The 17,787-nt window shown below is 39.3% G+C and overlaps 1 protein-coding gene across 1 annotated transcript in view; it reads left to right on the top strand.

Moving 5' to 3' along the window:
* Positions 1-17,787, top strand: part of nek1 (NIMA-related kinase 1) — an 86,849-nt gene that overhangs the window by 40,862 nt on the left and 28,200 nt on the right. The window contains 11 exon segments of the mRNA XM_034180546.1: positions 277-372; positions 375-416; positions 1,971-2,051; positions 2,229-2,416; positions 4,085-4,207; positions 4,333-4,429; positions 6,491-6,577; positions 7,104-7,187; positions 7,276-7,362; positions 17,318-17,413; positions 17,504-17,704. Coding sequence (XP_034036437.1) covers positions 277-372; positions 375-416; positions 1,971-2,051; positions 2,229-2,416; positions 4,085-4,207; positions 4,333-4,429; positions 6,491-6,577; positions 7,104-7,187; positions 7,276-7,362; positions 17,318-17,413; positions 17,504-17,704 — 1,182 coding nt within the window.

Below are 17,787 nucleotides of genomic sequence, written 5' to 3'. Positions count from 1 at the left end.
AAGCCACGTTGCAGAAAAGTTGATTACAGACCTGATGCAGGGTCTGTAATCAATGTAGAGAAATGATTATTTTTTTGACAAACACCCCCAAAAGCAATAGCCACTCTGAAGGACCGATAAGGGAATCGTTAAGCAAAAAGGTTATTGATCTCGGTGGATCAAATCATTTCTTAACGATACCCGAAAGGAACTGGTTCTCGATACCCATCCCTACTTTTATGTCAAAGCATAATTTTTTTAAATTGTCTCATTTTGATTGGAATGCTTTTCCTTAAACTGCAGGATAGTATTCGAAGGAAAAGATTGGAACTCAATGAGAAAGAAAGGAAGCGAAAAGAACAAGCAAGTTTGAATTTTAAGATTATTTCTTCTACCTGTTAAAAGCAGAGCAAATGAGGAGATATGAAAAGGAAAAGGCGTGTGATTTAAAAATGTGGCCATGGAGAAGAGTTATTTCTGGGTTTTGTTTTATTGTCATGTTTTTAGGTAGTGTGCATCAAGTTACAAAACCTGATTTAAAAACAAGCACAACTTCTTTTTTCCTTGGTGAACTGACTGGTACCCTCATTTGGTTTTGAACAGTTTGTTTTTGCAGTGACTGGAGTAACACTCGAATCTCGCAACAGCAGGTTGAAACCAGCGCAACAGATTACAAACTCTGGGTTTGCACTTACTTTGACTTCTATTTCATTGCAGACTATATGAACCCAAGATATTTCATGCTTTGTGTGGTCAACATAATTTAACATCCATTCCTGCTTTTCAGGCCTGCGGCACATTCCAAAAAGGTTTGGACAGGACAATTTAGGGCTAGTAATGAGGTTAAAATAAAATAAACAAATAATGTTATTTCAAACAGGTGATTGTAATCATGATTTGGTACAAAAGTAGTGTCCAAGAAAGGCTGAGTCTTTGAGTGAAGATAGGTAGAGGATCTGCAGTTTGTCAATAAATGCAGGGGAAAATTATTGAAAGCTTTGAAAACAATGTTACTGTAATCTGTAGGAATTTCAGTGCATAAAGGGCAAAAGCACAAGCCAAAGCTGAAGACCCATGATCTCCAATCTCTCAGACAGCACTACATCAAGAACAGTCATTCATCAGTGGGCGATATAACCTCTTGGGCAAGGGGTTATATTGGGAAATCATTGTCAAACACTACAATATATATTTACAGTTGCAAATCTCACTTAAATTTTTTACTGTCCAAATAAAGAAGCCCTATGTTAGCCTTGTCCAGCAGTGGCATCACCTTCTCTGGCATCTGGGTTGGACTGCCACACAGTGGAAAGGTGTATTGTGGTCAGATGAATCAGTTTTCCAGATTTTTTTTCTGGAAGAAATAAGAGCTGTATACTCCAGATCACAGGCAAAAAGGGCCATCCAGGCTGTTATCAGCAGCAAGTCCAAAACCAGGGTCTGTCATGGAATGGGGTTGTGTTATTAATCCTTGGCAAAGGTCAATTACACTTCTGTGATAGCAGCAAGAATGCAGGAAAGTACCGTAAGATTTTACAACATGTGCTGTCTGAAAGACGTCTTCCCGGAACATGACAAAGCAAATCCACACTTTATACACGTTACAAAGACATGGCTGCAGAAGAAGAGGGTACAGATACAAAATAACACCTGAAACATTTCATTTCTTGGTACCCTCAATACCAAAACACCTTGAGTTTGTGAGAAGGGATGACAACATTACAAAGTGGTAAATGCTTTAGTGTCCCTACTTTTTTTGGTATATGTTAAATGCAGGAATGGAAATGCCTGAAATGCAGGAATGGATGTATATTAGCAAATTAAATTACGTTGATAACATGAAACATCTTTGGTTTATGGTGTGTGACGTGAAATAAGTAGAAATAGTGACTATAAGAAGCACTGCTGGGTTTTTTATTCTTGTTTTTCATACCATCCCAACTTTTTTTGATTTCGAGTTGTCTTACAACATGTAAACACTGAACACCCAGGTCAATCGTATACACCAAGCCAGAGAACAAGGATGGAAGCACATTTTGAGTTCAAGTGGGGGCAGCAGCCCAGAGAAGAAGGTACGACTATTTACTGGCTGTTTCTTTGTTTGTGTTGCTCAGGCATCTTAGAAATTTATTACATATATTACATTGCTAAATTTTGTTATTTCACTGTTACATACTATGATTGATAGTATTTCCGTAATGTCAGTTTCCCCTCCTGGCTCACAAAATCCATTTGATTTCTATTCACAGTGTTTTGTGGGTGTTAAGAAAAGGGCTCTGGGTGTTCACCCCTGCCCTGTCCCAGATTCTTTTCAGGGTCTGACACCAAATGTGGACCAGAGCAAAACTGCTGTAGATCAAGTGGTTAAACAACAACAACAGCAGCCTAAAGAGGCGAGTGGGGAGGAAGCCTCAACAGAAGCTGGCAGCCCCACTCGGTAAGTACTGTATGAGTTGTTTTGAAGGCAGTGGGCCTAATTTATGAAATGTTGCAATCCCAAACCAGATGAGATATGTAGAAAGTGTAAAATATAAAGTGTAGTGATTGTTATACTTACTTTGACTTATAGTTCACAGACAGTATGTACCCAAGATATTTCTTTTCTGATCTATGTTCATATGTAAGAACTAAATTTTTAAGTGGTTATGGTCACTCATGAATCTGTAAGAATTGATTTTGGTATGGATTTGTTGTCATAGGGTATGAAAATTCAAACAAAATTTAAAGTCTGGTCAATACTGCGTAGATTCAATTCAGTTCAGTTTTATTTATAATGCCAAATCACAAAATACATCATCTCAAGCCAATTTACATGAAGTACAACATTTTGAGGCTCCACATTCCTCAAGTGCATAAAGTGTCACATTTGCAAGGAAAAACCCTTAATGGGAAAGAAACTTCAAAAGAACCAGGCTCTGTGGACTTGGGAGAGAACAGTGGGACCAAGAACTAACAACAATAATGATGATGAAACAGGAACAATAAAAATTAATAATGGTGATTGAAACGTCATTTAAGGATGTCTGTTTATGGATGGTTTTGCACTTATTTGAATCTTTTGACTGTTGCATCAGTCACAGCTTCATGTTGGATTGAACCAAATGGTCCAAAGCTGCATTATGCACAATTTATTGGATCACAACTACAGAAGCCTACATCTCTTTGAGTTGTTTTGTTCTTTCTTTTCAATTCCTTTGCGCATTTTTTAAAATATTTTGAATAGTTAAAATTGCTTTGTTTGCTTTTATTTCTGAACGTATGTTAAAATGTGTATTTCAAATATAGGGGTGCTGGTAATTCTGACCTTGACTGTATTGTACATGCAACAATTAATTAATTAATTAATCAATTATTAAATTAATTGCCAACTATTTTCATAATCAATTAATCGTTTTGAGTCTTATTTTTTAAATGTCCAGATTCTCTGATTTCATCTTCTTAAGTGTGATTTTATTATTATTATTATTATTTATGTATTTCTTTTTAACTTGGACGTTAAACTGTATATCTTTGGTTTGTGAACAAAATATTTGACATCATTTTGGACACTGACCAATATTTGTCACTTTTTTTTTTTTTTACAGTTTATGTACCAAACAATGAAGCATGCATTATTCCAGAAAATAATTAACAGATTAAATGATCAAGAAAATAATTGTTAGCTACAGCCCTATAAAATATGTATAATTATCTTTGTGTTACAGGAATAGGCAAAGCTGTGTGCAAAAATTTATTTTATATTTTCTCCATGACTACTTTTTAAATTTGGGGCACTTTATTTGCTGCAATTTCTTTGTCAAATTCAGATTAGATTTATACAGTACTTTTTTTTACCAAAGCACTTTGCAGTGATGCCTCACATCAGACCATTTTCTTTGTCTCACACACACACACACACATTCACACATCAAAATCAACAATTGATTGCAAAAAAAATGTTAGGCACAGCCCCAGACTGCATGTGTACTGTCTACACACATTTTTGAGTTAATTCAACACTTCAGTGTTAATTAGGAGCTTACAGGCATTGACTAGAACAAAAGAAGGCACTTCTGAATTTTGTGAAGGCACATCTGTGAATTAGGCTGTTGTGTTTGTGTTGAAGAGGTGTGCCATCTGCCACTGGCCCAGTCGTACCAAATGCCCCTACTCGTGTCTTGAATCCTAATGCAATTAGGCGAGAACTTCGAAGGATGCAGCAACCTTCAAAACATGCTCATATTAGCAGGTCAGACAGTCAGACTTGATACCTGCAGTATCACTACAAACTGCACTGTGCATAATGTATGTCTTGAAACTGTGCATTCTATAGGGTGAAAGTAAGCTGCTTGCAACTGTTTTTTCTATTTCCAGGCAACAGATAGCTGCTGAACGGACCTATCAGGTTGAGGAGTTTTTACAACGTAAGAGGGAAGCCATGCTGAACAAAGTTCGTGCTGAGGGACAGTTGGTATGTAGAATGATATGAGTTGTTTGTAAATTCTAGTGCTGTTTTGGTTAAATAAAGAAAAGCCTGGAGTAGTTATCCTAGTTATGTCATTAAATAACTTTTTCAGTCATCTAAACTGAGAGCCTTTACAGACTGGCTTTGTATGGACAGACGTGACTGATAATCTGTTTTGACGTGTCTATTGTACATGTTGTTAAAGCTCCATCCTAATTGTAATTCTAATTAATACTGAATCAAATGATTATGTGTAATGTGAAAGGACATATACCAAGACTGTTATGATATGGCATTGGGTCAGTGCATTTGACAAAGGTAATTTATCCAGAATGCAAAATGCAGAAATGTACATTGAGATTTTAAAGCAACATGCGCTACCTTTCAAGATGACATCTTCTTCAGGAACGTCCATGCATTTTTCAACAAGATAATGCAAAATCACATTCTACGCACATTACAGAGACATGGCTGCAGAAGATTTGGATATGGGTATTGGGCTGCACTACCTGCAGTCCTGACCTTTCTCCAATAGAGAAAGTGTGGAAAATTTTGAAATGAAAAAAACAACAATGACAATCCCATACTTTTGCACACTATAAGATGTGTTTATGAGAAGAATGGGACAAAATGTCTCCTGACATACTTCATTGCTTGGTAACCTGAATGGCAAAAGTTCTTTTAAGTGCTTTGGCGACATTGTAAAATGGTGAATGCTTTACCATCTCAAATATTTTTGGAATGTGTTGCAGGCCTGAAATGCAGGAAGGGATGCATATTTGCAAATGAAATTAAGTTTACCACACAAAGCATGAATTTTCTTTGGTTCGTATTCTCTGCAATGAAGTAGAATTCAGCATTGCAGCAGTATGGGTTGCCTGCAGATTAGGTAGATAAATAATTAAGAGACCTATCCACTAGATAGGCTGGGCAGACATTCAACAGAGAGTGCCAGCATGGGCGGTACAAGCAACATTTTGCACTACTGAGGGGTGACTACACAGTAATGTTTCCAGTGTTAAATCAACTCCATCAAAATGTTGGTCAACTTGATTTATCACCAGTTTAGCTGATCTAACACTATTGCCTATTGATTTGACTTTGTGTCAAATGAACAGTTATTTAGGATGACCAAGATGAGTTGTATTTCATGCATTTTGAGTGAACATAAGCTGTGATATTTTGGTCATGTATCGCTTTTCTCTGGGCATCATCCAGCATGCAGGTATCTTAGTGTTAAGAACCCCAGTGGCTGAAAAAGGCCAAGGGGACACCCATGTTTTACCTGGCTGCAGAAGATAGATGGTGGGGTGAGAATGTTCTCATTGCTGGTGTGTTTGGTTGCCATCCAAAACCCTAGGTGCTTGCATAATGAGCTGGAGGGACTGTTTATAGAAATGGTTGCAATTCCAAAATGGTTAATTTGATATGTTTGTTAAACCCCTTGAATTAAATCATAAAGTATGTGACAAACACATCTTGATTATTTAATGTTGACTCCATTGTGGTGGCATACATGGTAAAATTTACAAAAATACTCTGTGACCAAACAGTTATTGACCCAAATGTAGTTCACACCACCACGGAAAAGTAAGCAAGTGAATATGTGTGTATAGATTTGAGGTTACATTCTCATTATGAAGAGAACAGCGAGTCATTTTTACACGAGGCCAAAATATTGCCATCGGGTATTGTGAAGACTGTCTGTGCGCAGCATAAGTCCAGTCCTATTACTTCCAGGGTCTTCAAATTCGCAGGGAGCATTCTTGGGACACAGACCTTGGACAAGTTCAAAGATGGCTAACCTTAACCTATTCTACGGGGTCAAAAGGTCACATTCTTTCTACACATTCTTTCATTGATTACATGCTCATACGGCTGAGGGAATCACTGCAAGTCCCTGCTTTTGCATTACAGATGATGATTTGATTCAGTGTCATATACTGTGAATTAAGAAAATGATTGCGCAGTTATAAACATGTCCTGGCCTCAGTTCATGCCTTTTTGTAGCAGCTGGATATAAGGGCTGCCTCCTTCTAAAATTTGGTTAAATTGAACGATAAACAGGGCATTCGGCAAAACCTGGCAGCAATCTATGGATGCCGAGCTGCTTCAGTTCGGTGCAGAAGATCCAGAGCCAACAAAGAGGAGGAGGTAGGCGCCCAGGCCTGACTGCTCAGCCTCATATCCCACCTGTACCTCACTCATGCCATACCTGGTTTGATTTTTGTCTTTGTCTGCACAACACTCCTTTGTTGAATCCTGTAATACCTACCAGCAGCGCAGGTCCATGGCTTGTTCTTGCACAAAGTGTGTGCAACCTGTTGCACCATTTATTTGACCTCTCAGTAATGGCTGTTGTTCATAATATTGAATGTCACTGCTCGTTTTAACTGTTAAAGTGTGCTTTATCTAATTTCAAATGTCCTCATTTATGATTTCTGTGTTACAGCTTTGCACTTTAAATTGAATAATTTTTTGTGGTACTGATTGCAGTATGTTTTACTCTGGCTGAATGGCTGACAAATTGGAATTTTTAACTTTGTTTATTAAAATGCAAGCGTTCCATTGTATTCATGCCAACATCATGTTGTGTACTGGGTAACGGTTTTATATTTAATAAGAGGCCTCATGTACCAGTACTGTCTCTTGGTTGGCATACATATGTGTTTTTCTGCAGGAGTACTTGGCACGATTGAAGCAGATCCGTTTGCAGAACTTCAATGAGCGCCAACAGATCAAAGCCCGACTCAGAGGAGAGAAGGTGCTGTCCTCCACTTTTAAAAGCTAACAGCACTTTTTATGACTAGTCACTATTCTTTGTCACCTTATTTCTTTGCTCCTGTTCATAGCTGTTTCAGTACGATATTGAAGGGTCTGACAGCCAGGACCCCACTGAGGAGGCAGAGCTCAGAAGAAAGAAGATAGAAGCTTTAAAAGTAGGTGCCTGAAAAGTAAAGTTACAGTATATTATTGAATTCATTTTATTTATACAGCAATAAATCTTAAAATAAGTCACCTCAAAGTGCTATACACAAGTAATGTCTAGAACAGTGATTCTCAAACATTTTCAGATCAAGAACCATTTAACCAATTGAAAAAAAATCTTGAGAACCCCGTAAATCACAAAATATCCAAAACCAATAATAATTTAGATAGGAGTTGAGCTAATAATGAAAATAATACATTTATGCCACTATCGGACTTTGGAGTCTTTTTTTAACATACGTTATAAATTTAAAATGTGATAGTTTACCAATATACTCATGGACCACTAGGGCAAGGCAAGGCAAATTTATTTATAAAGCACATTTCATACATCAAGCATTTCAGTATGTTTTACAGATAATAAAGAACAGTGCAAGATAAAACAGGATATGGTATAGAACAAAGGAAGATGAAAAAAAATATGCAAAAAAATAAATGAATAATATGCTTCATTAAAGAGCTTTGTCTTGAGTTTGTTTTTAAAAACAGAAACAGTTGGGGCATCTTTAACTTCATCTGGTAGCCTATTCCAAAGTTTAACTGCATACACACTAAAAGCAGTTTCACCACATTTGGTTTTAGTGGTGGGTTCCACTAGAAGATTTTTATTATGAGACCTGAGTGATTTACTTGGGAAATACTGTTTGAACATGTCATGTATGTATTTTGGGCCACTGCCATTAAATGCTTTAAAAACGAGAAGCAAAGCTTTAACATCAATTCTATAGCTTGCTGGAACAGGGGTAATGTGCTCACTTCTTTTTGTTTTAGTCAAAACTCTAGCAGCTGCATTTTGTATGACTTATAACTGCTTTATAGTCTTTTTTGGAAGTCCAGTTAAGAGGACATTGCAATAATCCACCCAACTTGTAATAAAAGCATGGATAAGTTTTTCTGCTGCTGACATAAGGTCCCTTAATTTTGCAATATTCTTCAAATGAAAGAAAGCCGATTTAGTGACTGATCTCACATGATTGTCAAATTTCAGATTGCTATCAATGATGACACTAAAATTTCTAACAACATTCTTTGCCTTCAGTCCCTTTATCTCAAGCAGATTTGCAATCTTGAGTTTTTGTTCCTTCTTACCAAATATGATGACTTCAGTTTTATCAGAGTTCAGCTGAAGGAAATTTTGTGACATCCACAAGGGGTCAATCACAGCCCTCCAATGGGCTGTGGACCGCTTTTGAGAAATCCTGGTTTAGAGCTAATGCTTCATTTCCATGTAGCATATGGACTGTGTCCATAATACAACCTCTGGCAATAATTATGGAATCACCGGCCTCGGAGGATGTTCATTCAGTTGTTTAATTTTGTAGAAAAAAAAGCAGACCACAGACATGACACAGAACTAAAGTCATTTCAAATGGCAACTTTCTGGCTTTAAGAAACACTATAAGAAATCAAGAAAAAATTGTGCCAGTCAGTAACGGTTACTTTTTTAGACCAATCAGAGGGAAAAAAATATGGACTCACTCAATTCTGAGGTATAAATTATGGAATCACCCTGTAAATTTTCATCCCCAAAACTAACACCTGCATCAAATCAGATCTGCTCATTAGTCTGCATCTAAAAAGGAGTGATCACACCTTGGAGAGCTGTTGCACCAAGTGGACTGACATGAATCATGGCTCCAACATGAGAGATGTCAATTGAAACAAAGGAGAGGATTATCAAACTCTTAAAAGAGGGTAAATCATCACGCAATGTTGCAAAAGATGTTGGTTGTTCACAGTCAGCTGTGTCTAAACTCTGGACCAAATAGAAACAACATGGGAAGGTTGTTAAAGGCAAACATACTGGTAGACCAAGGAAGACATCAAAGCGTCAAGACAGAAAACTTAAAGCAATATGTCTTAAAAATCGAAACTGCACAACAAAACAAATGAGAAACGAATTGGAGGAAACTGGAGTCAACGTCTGTGACCGAACTGTAAGAAACCACCTAAAGGAAATGGGATTTACATACAGAAAAGCTAAACGAAAGCCATCATTAAAAACAAGGTTACAATGGGCTAAGGAAAAGCAATCGTGGACTGTGGATGACTGGATGAAAGTCATATTCAGTGATGAATCTCGAATCTGCATTGGGCAAGGTGATGATGCTGGAACTTTTGTTTGGTGCCGTTCCAATGAGATTTATAAAGATGACTGCCTGAAGAGAACATGTAAATTTCCACAGTCATTGATGATATGGGGCTGCATGTCAGGTAAAGGCACTGGGGAGATGGCTGTCATTACATCATCAATAAATGCACAAGTTTACGTTGATATTTTGGACACTTTTCTTATCCCATCAATTGAAAGGATGTTTGGGGATGATGAAATCATTTTCCAAGATGATAATGCATCTTGCCATAGAGCAAAAATTGTGAAAACGTTCCTTGCAAAAAGACACATAGGGTCAATGTCATGGCCTGCAAATAGTCCGGATCTTAATCCAATTGAAAATCTTTGGTGGAAGTTGAAGAAAATGGTCCATGACAAGGCTCCAACCTGCAAAGCTGATCTGGCAACAGCAATAAGAGAAAGGTGGAGCCAGATTGATGAAGAGTACTGTTTGTCATTCATTAAGTCCATGCCTCAGAGACTGCAAGCTGTTATAAAAGCCAGAGGTGGTGCAACAAAATACTAGTGATGTGTTGGAGCATTCTTTTGTTTTTCATGATTCCATAATTTTTTCCTCAGAATTGAGTGATTCCATATTTTTTTCCCTCTGCTTGGTCTAAAAAAGTAACCGTTACTGACTGCCACAGTTTTTTTTTTCCTGATTTCTTATAGTGTTTCTTAAAGCCACAAAGTTGCCATTTGAAATGACTTTAGTTTTGTGTCATGTCTGTGATCTGATTTTTTTCTACAAAATTAAACAACTGAATGAACATCCTCCGAGGCCGGTGATTCCATAATTTTTGCCAGGGGTTGTAGCTTCCTGGCACACAGGCACATGGCACATTTTTTTTCTACAATGTTCGGTGAGGGGGTTCTCCTCAACCTACTCCAGACAAATTTCACACTGGGGGGGGGAAAAAACAACAAGAGAAAGAGCTTGGACATCATGCAGGGGCCCATAGAAATTAATAGATAAACAATTGTTGAGGCCATGTGCACTTGTGTTTTATGAAAATGGGGCATTACCCACTCAGTGAGCAAGCACATTGGTGACAGTGGTTAGGAAAAACACATTACTGAAAGAAAACCTCATGCAGACCAGACATGAGGTATTGTGCTCTGGCCATGTTAACAAGGCCAAACAAAAACACAACAGAAGATTTACAGAACATGCAGTGACAGAAATGCTGCAGGTAAACAACCACATGTAGGCCAGTGTGTACACTTAGTAACTCAAAGACGTGGAGATCCCAGGCCCAGTAAATTAGCCTGTGTTTATAAATCAGTGACTGCATTGATGCCAGATCAGCCTTTGTTGTACTTAATGTCTGTAATTAATGTCTTAATTGTCTGTGAATTTTCAGACCTTTTGTCTGACTTAGTGCTTAGCTCAGATAAGATAATTATAGTGGGCGATTTTAACATCCACACAGATGCTGAGAATGACAGCCTCAACACTGCATTTAATCTATTATTAGACTCTATCGGCTTTGCTCAAAAAGTAAATGAGTCCACCCACCACTTTAATCATATTTTAGATCTTGTTCTGACTTATGGTATGGAAATAGAAGACTTAACAGTATTCCCTGAAAACTCCCTTTTGTCTGATCATTTTTTAATAACATTTACATTTACCCTGATGGACTACCCTGCAGTGGGGAATAAGTTTCATTACACTAGAAGTCTTTCAGAAAGCGCTGTAACTAGGTTTAAGGATATGATTCCTTCTTTATGTTCTCTAATGTCATATACCAACACAGAGCAGAGTAGCTACCTAAACTCTGTAAGGGAGTTAGAGTATCTTGTCAATAGTTTTACATCCTCATTGAAGACAACTTTGGATGCTGTAGCTCCTCTGAAAAAGAGAGCTTTAAATCAGAAGTGTCTGACTCCGTGGTATAACTCACAAACTCGTAGCTTAAAGCAGATAACCCGTAAGTTGGAGAGGAAATGGCGTCTCACTAATTTAGAAGATCTTCACTTAGCCTGGAAAAAGAGTTTGTTGCTCTATAAGAAAGCCCTTCGTGAAGCTAGGACATCTTTCTACTCATCACTAATTGAAGAAAATAAGAACAACCCCAGGTTTCTTTTCAGCACTGTAGCCAGGCTGACAAAGAGTCAGAGCTCTATTGAGCTGAGTATTCCATTAACTTTAACTAGTAATGACTTCATGACTTTCTTTGCTAACAAAATTTTGACTATTAGAGAAAAAATTACTCATAACCATCCCAAAGATGTATCGTTATCTTTGGCTGCTTTCAGTGATGCCGGTATTTGGTTAGACTCTTTCTCTCCGATTGTTCTGTCTGAGTTATTTTCATTAGTTACTTCATCCAAACCATCAACATGCTTATTAGACCCCATTCCTGCCAGGCTGCTCAAGGAAGTCCTACCATTATTTAATGCTTCAATCTTAAATATGATCAATCTATCTTTGTTAGTTGGTTATGTACCACAGGCCTTTAAGGTGGCAGTAATTAAACCATTACTTAAAAAGCCATCACTTGACCCAGCTATCTTAGCTAATTATAGGCCAATCTCCAACCTTCCTTTTCTCTCAAAGATTCTTGAGAGGGTAGTTGTAAAACAGCTAACTGATCACCTGCAGAGGAATGGTCTATTTGAAGAGTTTCAGTCAGGTTTTAGAATTCATCATAGTACAGAAACAGCATTAGTGAAGATTACAAATGATCTTCTTATGGCTTCGGACAGTGGACTTATCTCTGTGCTTGTTCTGTTGGACCTCAGTGCTGCTTTTGATACTGTTGACCATAAAATTTATTACAGAGATTAGAGCATGTCATAGGTATTAAAGGCATTGTGCTGCGGTGGTTTGAATCATATTTGTCTAATAGATTACAGTTTGTTCATGTAAATGGGGAATCTTCTTCACAGACTAAAGTTAATTATGGAGTTCCACAAGGTTCTGTGCTAGGACCAATTTTATTCACTTTATACATGCTTCCCTTGGGCAGTATTATTAGACGGTATTGCTTAAATTTTCATTGTTACGCAGATGATACCCAGCTTTATCTATCCATGAAGCCAGAGGATACGCACCAATTAGCTAAACTGCAGGATTGTCTTACAGACATAAAGACATGGATGACCTCTAATTTCCTGCTTTTAAACTCAGATAAAACTGAAGTTATTGTACTTGTCCCCACAAATCTTAGAAGCATGGTGTCTAACCAGATCGTTACTCTGGATGGCATTTCCCTGATCTCTAATAATACTGTGAGAAATCTTGGAGTTATTTTTGATCAGGATATGTCATTCAAAGCGCATATTAAACAAATATGTAGGACTGCCTTTTTGCATTTACGCAATATCTCTAAAATCAGAAAGGTCTTGTCTCAGAGTGATGCTGAAAAACTAATTCATGCATTTGTTTCCTCTAGGCTGGACTATTGTAATTCATTATTATCAGGTTGTCCTAAAAGTTCCCTAAAAAGCCTTCAGTTGGTTCAGAATGCTGCAGCTAGAGTACTGACGGGGACTAGCAGGAGAGAGCATATCTCACCCGTGTTGGCCTCCCTTCATTGGCTTCCTGTTAATGCTAGAATAGAATTTAAAATTCTTCTTCTTATTTATAAGGTTTTGAATAATCAGGTCCCATCTTATCTTAGGGACCTCATAGTACCATATTACCCCATTAGAGCGCTTCGCTCTCAGACTGCGGGCTTACTTGTAGTTCCTAGGGTTTGTAAGAGTAGAATGGGAGGCAGAGCCTTCAGCTTTCAGGCTCCTCTCCTGTGGAACCAGCTCCCAATTCAGATCAGGGAGACAGATACCCTCTCTACTTTTAAGATTAGGCTTAAAACTTTCCTTTTCGCTAAGGCTTATAGTTAGGGCTGGATCGGGTGACCCTGGACCATCCCTTGGTTATGTTGCTTTAGACGTAGACTGTGTTTCATAATTATTGTATGGCCTTGCCTTGCAATGTGGAGCGCCTTGGGGCAACTGTTTGTTGTGATTTGGCGCTATACAAGAAAAAAGTTGATTGATTGATTGACTTAATAAAATTTATATAGCACTTTCATAGCAGGTTATAAATGTATTTTACAGAATAACATACAGTTTTGATATACGTTTAACTATACCTTAGCTAAAATCAATTTGTGTTAAGTCACTTAGAATGTCCCCTGTGACCCGTCCCGGATAAGCAGTTAAAGATATGTGAGTGTATTAGAATGTCTATTGATTTCCAGATGAAGTCATTTAAAAATAACTTTATAGTTTTGTGGTCAGCAGTTTATATTCATCAAGATGAATGCTACTTGAACAGCATGACAGATGAAATTGATTGAATTACTTGACACTAAATGACTAATGCCTAATGGGGGGGTATAGCAATCAGTATGTCCGTCCGTCCGTCTGTCTGTTTTCATTTGTTAGCGTGATATCTCAAGAACCAGTCGACCAATTTCAGTCATATTTTGCATAAGGGTGTACTTGGGTGGCCTCCCAACACTGGTTGATTTCGGTGACCTTTGGGTCAATTTCAGGGTTACAGCGAGATATTCAAGATATTGTCATTGCCACCCTTCTGAGCCCGATATCTCAAGAACCAGTTGACCAAATTCATAAGGATATACAGGGTTGGCCAATAAAATTTTACTTTTTTTTTTTAAATGAGAACTTATTTGAAAAAAAAAATGTTTACAGACTTGTAACAGAAGCATCAAATTAACATTTGATACCAAAAGTTTCCCACTTTGTCTCGTGTTTTCCGCACAGTTCAATAACTGATGACATGTTCAATCCACGTTCCTCTTCTTTGGATTACAAAAGTAGTAACGCTTCACTTTTTCTACATTTTGTTGTGTTACAGCCTTATTCCAAAATGGGGTAAATTAATTTTATTCTTCAAAATTCTTTCCACAGTGAAACAGGAAAGCATGAAAAAAGGTTGTTTTTTGTTTGTTTTTGCAAATTTATCAAAAAATAAACTAAGAAATCACATGTACAAAGGTATTCACACCCTTTGCTCAATACTTTGTTGATGCACCTTTGGCAGCAATTACAGCCTGAAGTCTTCTTGAATATGATGCAACAAGCTTGGTGCACCTATCTTTGAGCAGTTTTGCTCATTCCTCTTTGCAGCACCTCTCAAGCTTCATCAGGTTGGATGGGGAGCGTCGCATAGCCATTTTCAGATCTCTCCAGAGATGTTAAATCAGATTCAGGTCTGGGCTCTGCCTGGGCCACTCAAGAATATTCACAGAGTTGTCCTGAAACCACTCTTTTGATATCTTGGGTGTGTACTTAGGGTCATTGTCCTGCTGAAAGATGAACTGTCGCCCCAGCCTGAGGTCAAGAGCACTCTGGAGCAGGTTTTCATCCAGGATGAATCTGTCCATTGCTGCATTCATCTTTCTCTTAATCTTGACTAGTCGCCCAGTTCCTGCTGCTGAAAAACATCCACACAGTATGATATGAAACAGGCCGAATGGGCAAATCCTGGAAAATTCCAGTCGCAGTCAGGAGGGACAGACGATCGGACAGCCATGTACAGATGGCATATGACCACCGAGAATGTGGGCCAATTCCACGGCAACGGTTTTGTGCATGATGCACACGCACAAACTCAGTGCGACCACAGGGAGAAGTGTGATACCACATCATGGTCTCACAGCAGCAGAAGCAATTAAATGTCCTACAAATGTGTATAAATCAAAGAAAATGTATAAGGAGAAAATAATGAGACTACAGAACATTATAAGAACAATGAACGTACCGTTGAAATGTAAGATGATCATGTTACTGGTAACTATGTTGAATTGATGCATGATAACTTGATGCTGAAAAGGTGTCTGTGTTGGAATTGAGTTAAACAAATGGATTTGTTATTGACTGTTAAAATATATAATTCCTGTTATAAGGAGCAGAGAATACAAGAATTGTCATTCTTCTGTTCCTTTTTGTTCATGAACCATGTCCATGGAAGTAAATGAAGAATTAATGAATTGACATGAATGAGATGTAATAAAACATCCCAAACTCCCTCTCGCACGCAGTGACCAGAGGTCAAGCCAGCAAAGTTCATGGCTGCTACCGGCCACCTGGCTGGAGCAGCTGTGACACGCATAGACATGAGGCGTCCATGCGCTCACATCATGAACACATCAGCCAGCCACACGGAGGTGAAGCGGCCGGCCACACAGAGGGTCCACAGCCGGTGACACGCCCCCTGTCCAGAGCATCAAAGCACTCATATGAATGGGCTCATGGCTGTCCCCTCTCCAGGATGTAGTGCCCATGAGCTGTCCAGCTACTGTCCTGTAGCTGTCAGTTTATATGCTATTCATATGGGACAACACTTTTGTGAGCTGATGGTGGGAGCTGTCAGCAGGATGGGTTGTACAGCACAGGCTGCTGTGTGGTTGGTGTCCGCCTACTGCTGTGACACGTATGCAGGAACCATTCTACAGCTGAGTTTTTATTTTTACCTCTTTTGTGGCGTCGTGGGCACACTGCTGCCTCGTAATTCCACCTCCAGAGGGTCATGCTGAATATGTCATAATGGGTGTTCCACAGCTCTGACATCCTGGTCAGCTGTGTTTGGTGGCAGCGTGCCGATCCTGTCGCATGCATCGACTTGCCGTGGGCACGCTGCCCGCACCTGCATGTCTCATATTACAGCTGTGATGATCATAATGTCTCATGTATCATATACATTGTGTAACCCATTGGAGGGAATGACAATGTATGTGTTAAATGATGTCCATCATGGACATGATAGCCAGTTCTGCTGTGCGCGCTGTGCTGGACAGCGATCGCACTGCACTCCGGTTGCCGTTCGAGCTTTTTCCACCTTGGCCGCACCTCCACAGTGTTGGGTCAAGGGGGGAGACACGACACACTTGCACGCCAGTAGTGTTGCTCGGGGTGGGGGGGGGGGGGTAACGGTGACACGACACACTCTCACGGCATTCATGTTGCTCAGGTCAGGGGGGACACGACACACTCGCGCACCATTCGTGTTGCTCGGGAGAGGGGGGACATGACACACTCACACCATTCGTGTTGCTCTTGGGGGGAGGGGGGCAGGACACACTCGCATGTCATTCATGTTGCTCGGGGGCAGACACGACACATTGACCTCCCTTTGAGCATTCGCTCCATTAATGGCACGACAGTGGTGTTCTGCGCCTGCATTTTCTAAGAGCCCGCCCCATGACTGCTGTTGGAAGTTCGTAGGTGGCACTTCGATTTTGGCTGAGTGTGGGCCAAATGGCCATTCAGGCACCATTCACCTTCATTTGGCCACTGGTTTGAAGGCTAGCTCCTTCACAACATTTGGCCAGGGTTCGACGTGGCCGATCATTTCATGCAGCCCCTCAACTGCGGCCCGAATGGTCCAACTTGTGTTTGACATACCGTATGAATGTTGTGACCACAGTGAGATAGCACTATGACCTCATCTCTACCACCGTTCGATTGGGTTTCCACCATGAGCATGATGCGATTGTGGAGTGCACGTACTGTGGCTGAACGGTTGTGCCCACTGCTGTATGAAGTTTTCAGGTGCAGCTCGGATTTTTCACAAGTGCCATTCGAATCCTCCTTCGCGTGCCATTCGGCCTCATTCATGTTATGTGTGAAGGGGCCTTTAAATTTGTACCCAATGAACCTTGGGTCTTTCAAAATGGAGAAGGTGTTCATGTAATTTTACAAAATTTTTATGAGAGCTCATAATTGCTATTTGGTTCAAATTAATTATGCTATGGGAGAATAAATTATGAACTTTAAATTATGTTTATGGCCCTGGCTGTATATGTACTCAATAGGCCCAAGCAAATGCCCGTGCTGCTGTACTGAAAGAGCAACTTGAGAAGAAGAGGAGAGAAGCATATGAGCGAGAAAAGAGAGCCTGGGAGGACCATGTAAGGTCTTTTTCATTTGTATTGTTGTAATAACAATTCTTGGTTAATATTACAGTATGATCTAATCTTACAGCTTGTGTGTTGTTAAAGCTTGTAGCACGAGGGCTGAAGGTTGCCGTGCCTGCAGGAAATTCAGCGGCAGCAATAGCGGTGTCGTCTACATCTGATTGTAGTGCCCCACAGTCTGGTTCCTTTCCTCCAGAGTCAGCTGCTAAACCTTCAGCCGTGCCTGCATCCAAACCCTCTATCCCTGCTATATCCATGACCGTTGCACTGAAGAATGTTGGCGCAGTCAGTACACTTAGTGTGTTCCACATCCTGAAACATCATATTTTTTTTCGTATTTCTTTACTGTATTAATTTTTCTTTGTATT

This window comes from Thalassophryne amazonica, chromosome 10 (assembly GCF_902500255.1).
Source record: "Thalassophryne amazonica chromosome 10, fThaAma1.1, whole genome shotgun sequence".
In the NCBI taxonomy this organism is placed as follows: domain Eukaryota; kingdom Metazoa; phylum Chordata; class Actinopteri; order Batrachoidiformes; family Batrachoididae; genus Thalassophryne; species Thalassophryne amazonica.
This window is presented reverse-complemented; position numbering and strand designations above follow the sequence as displayed.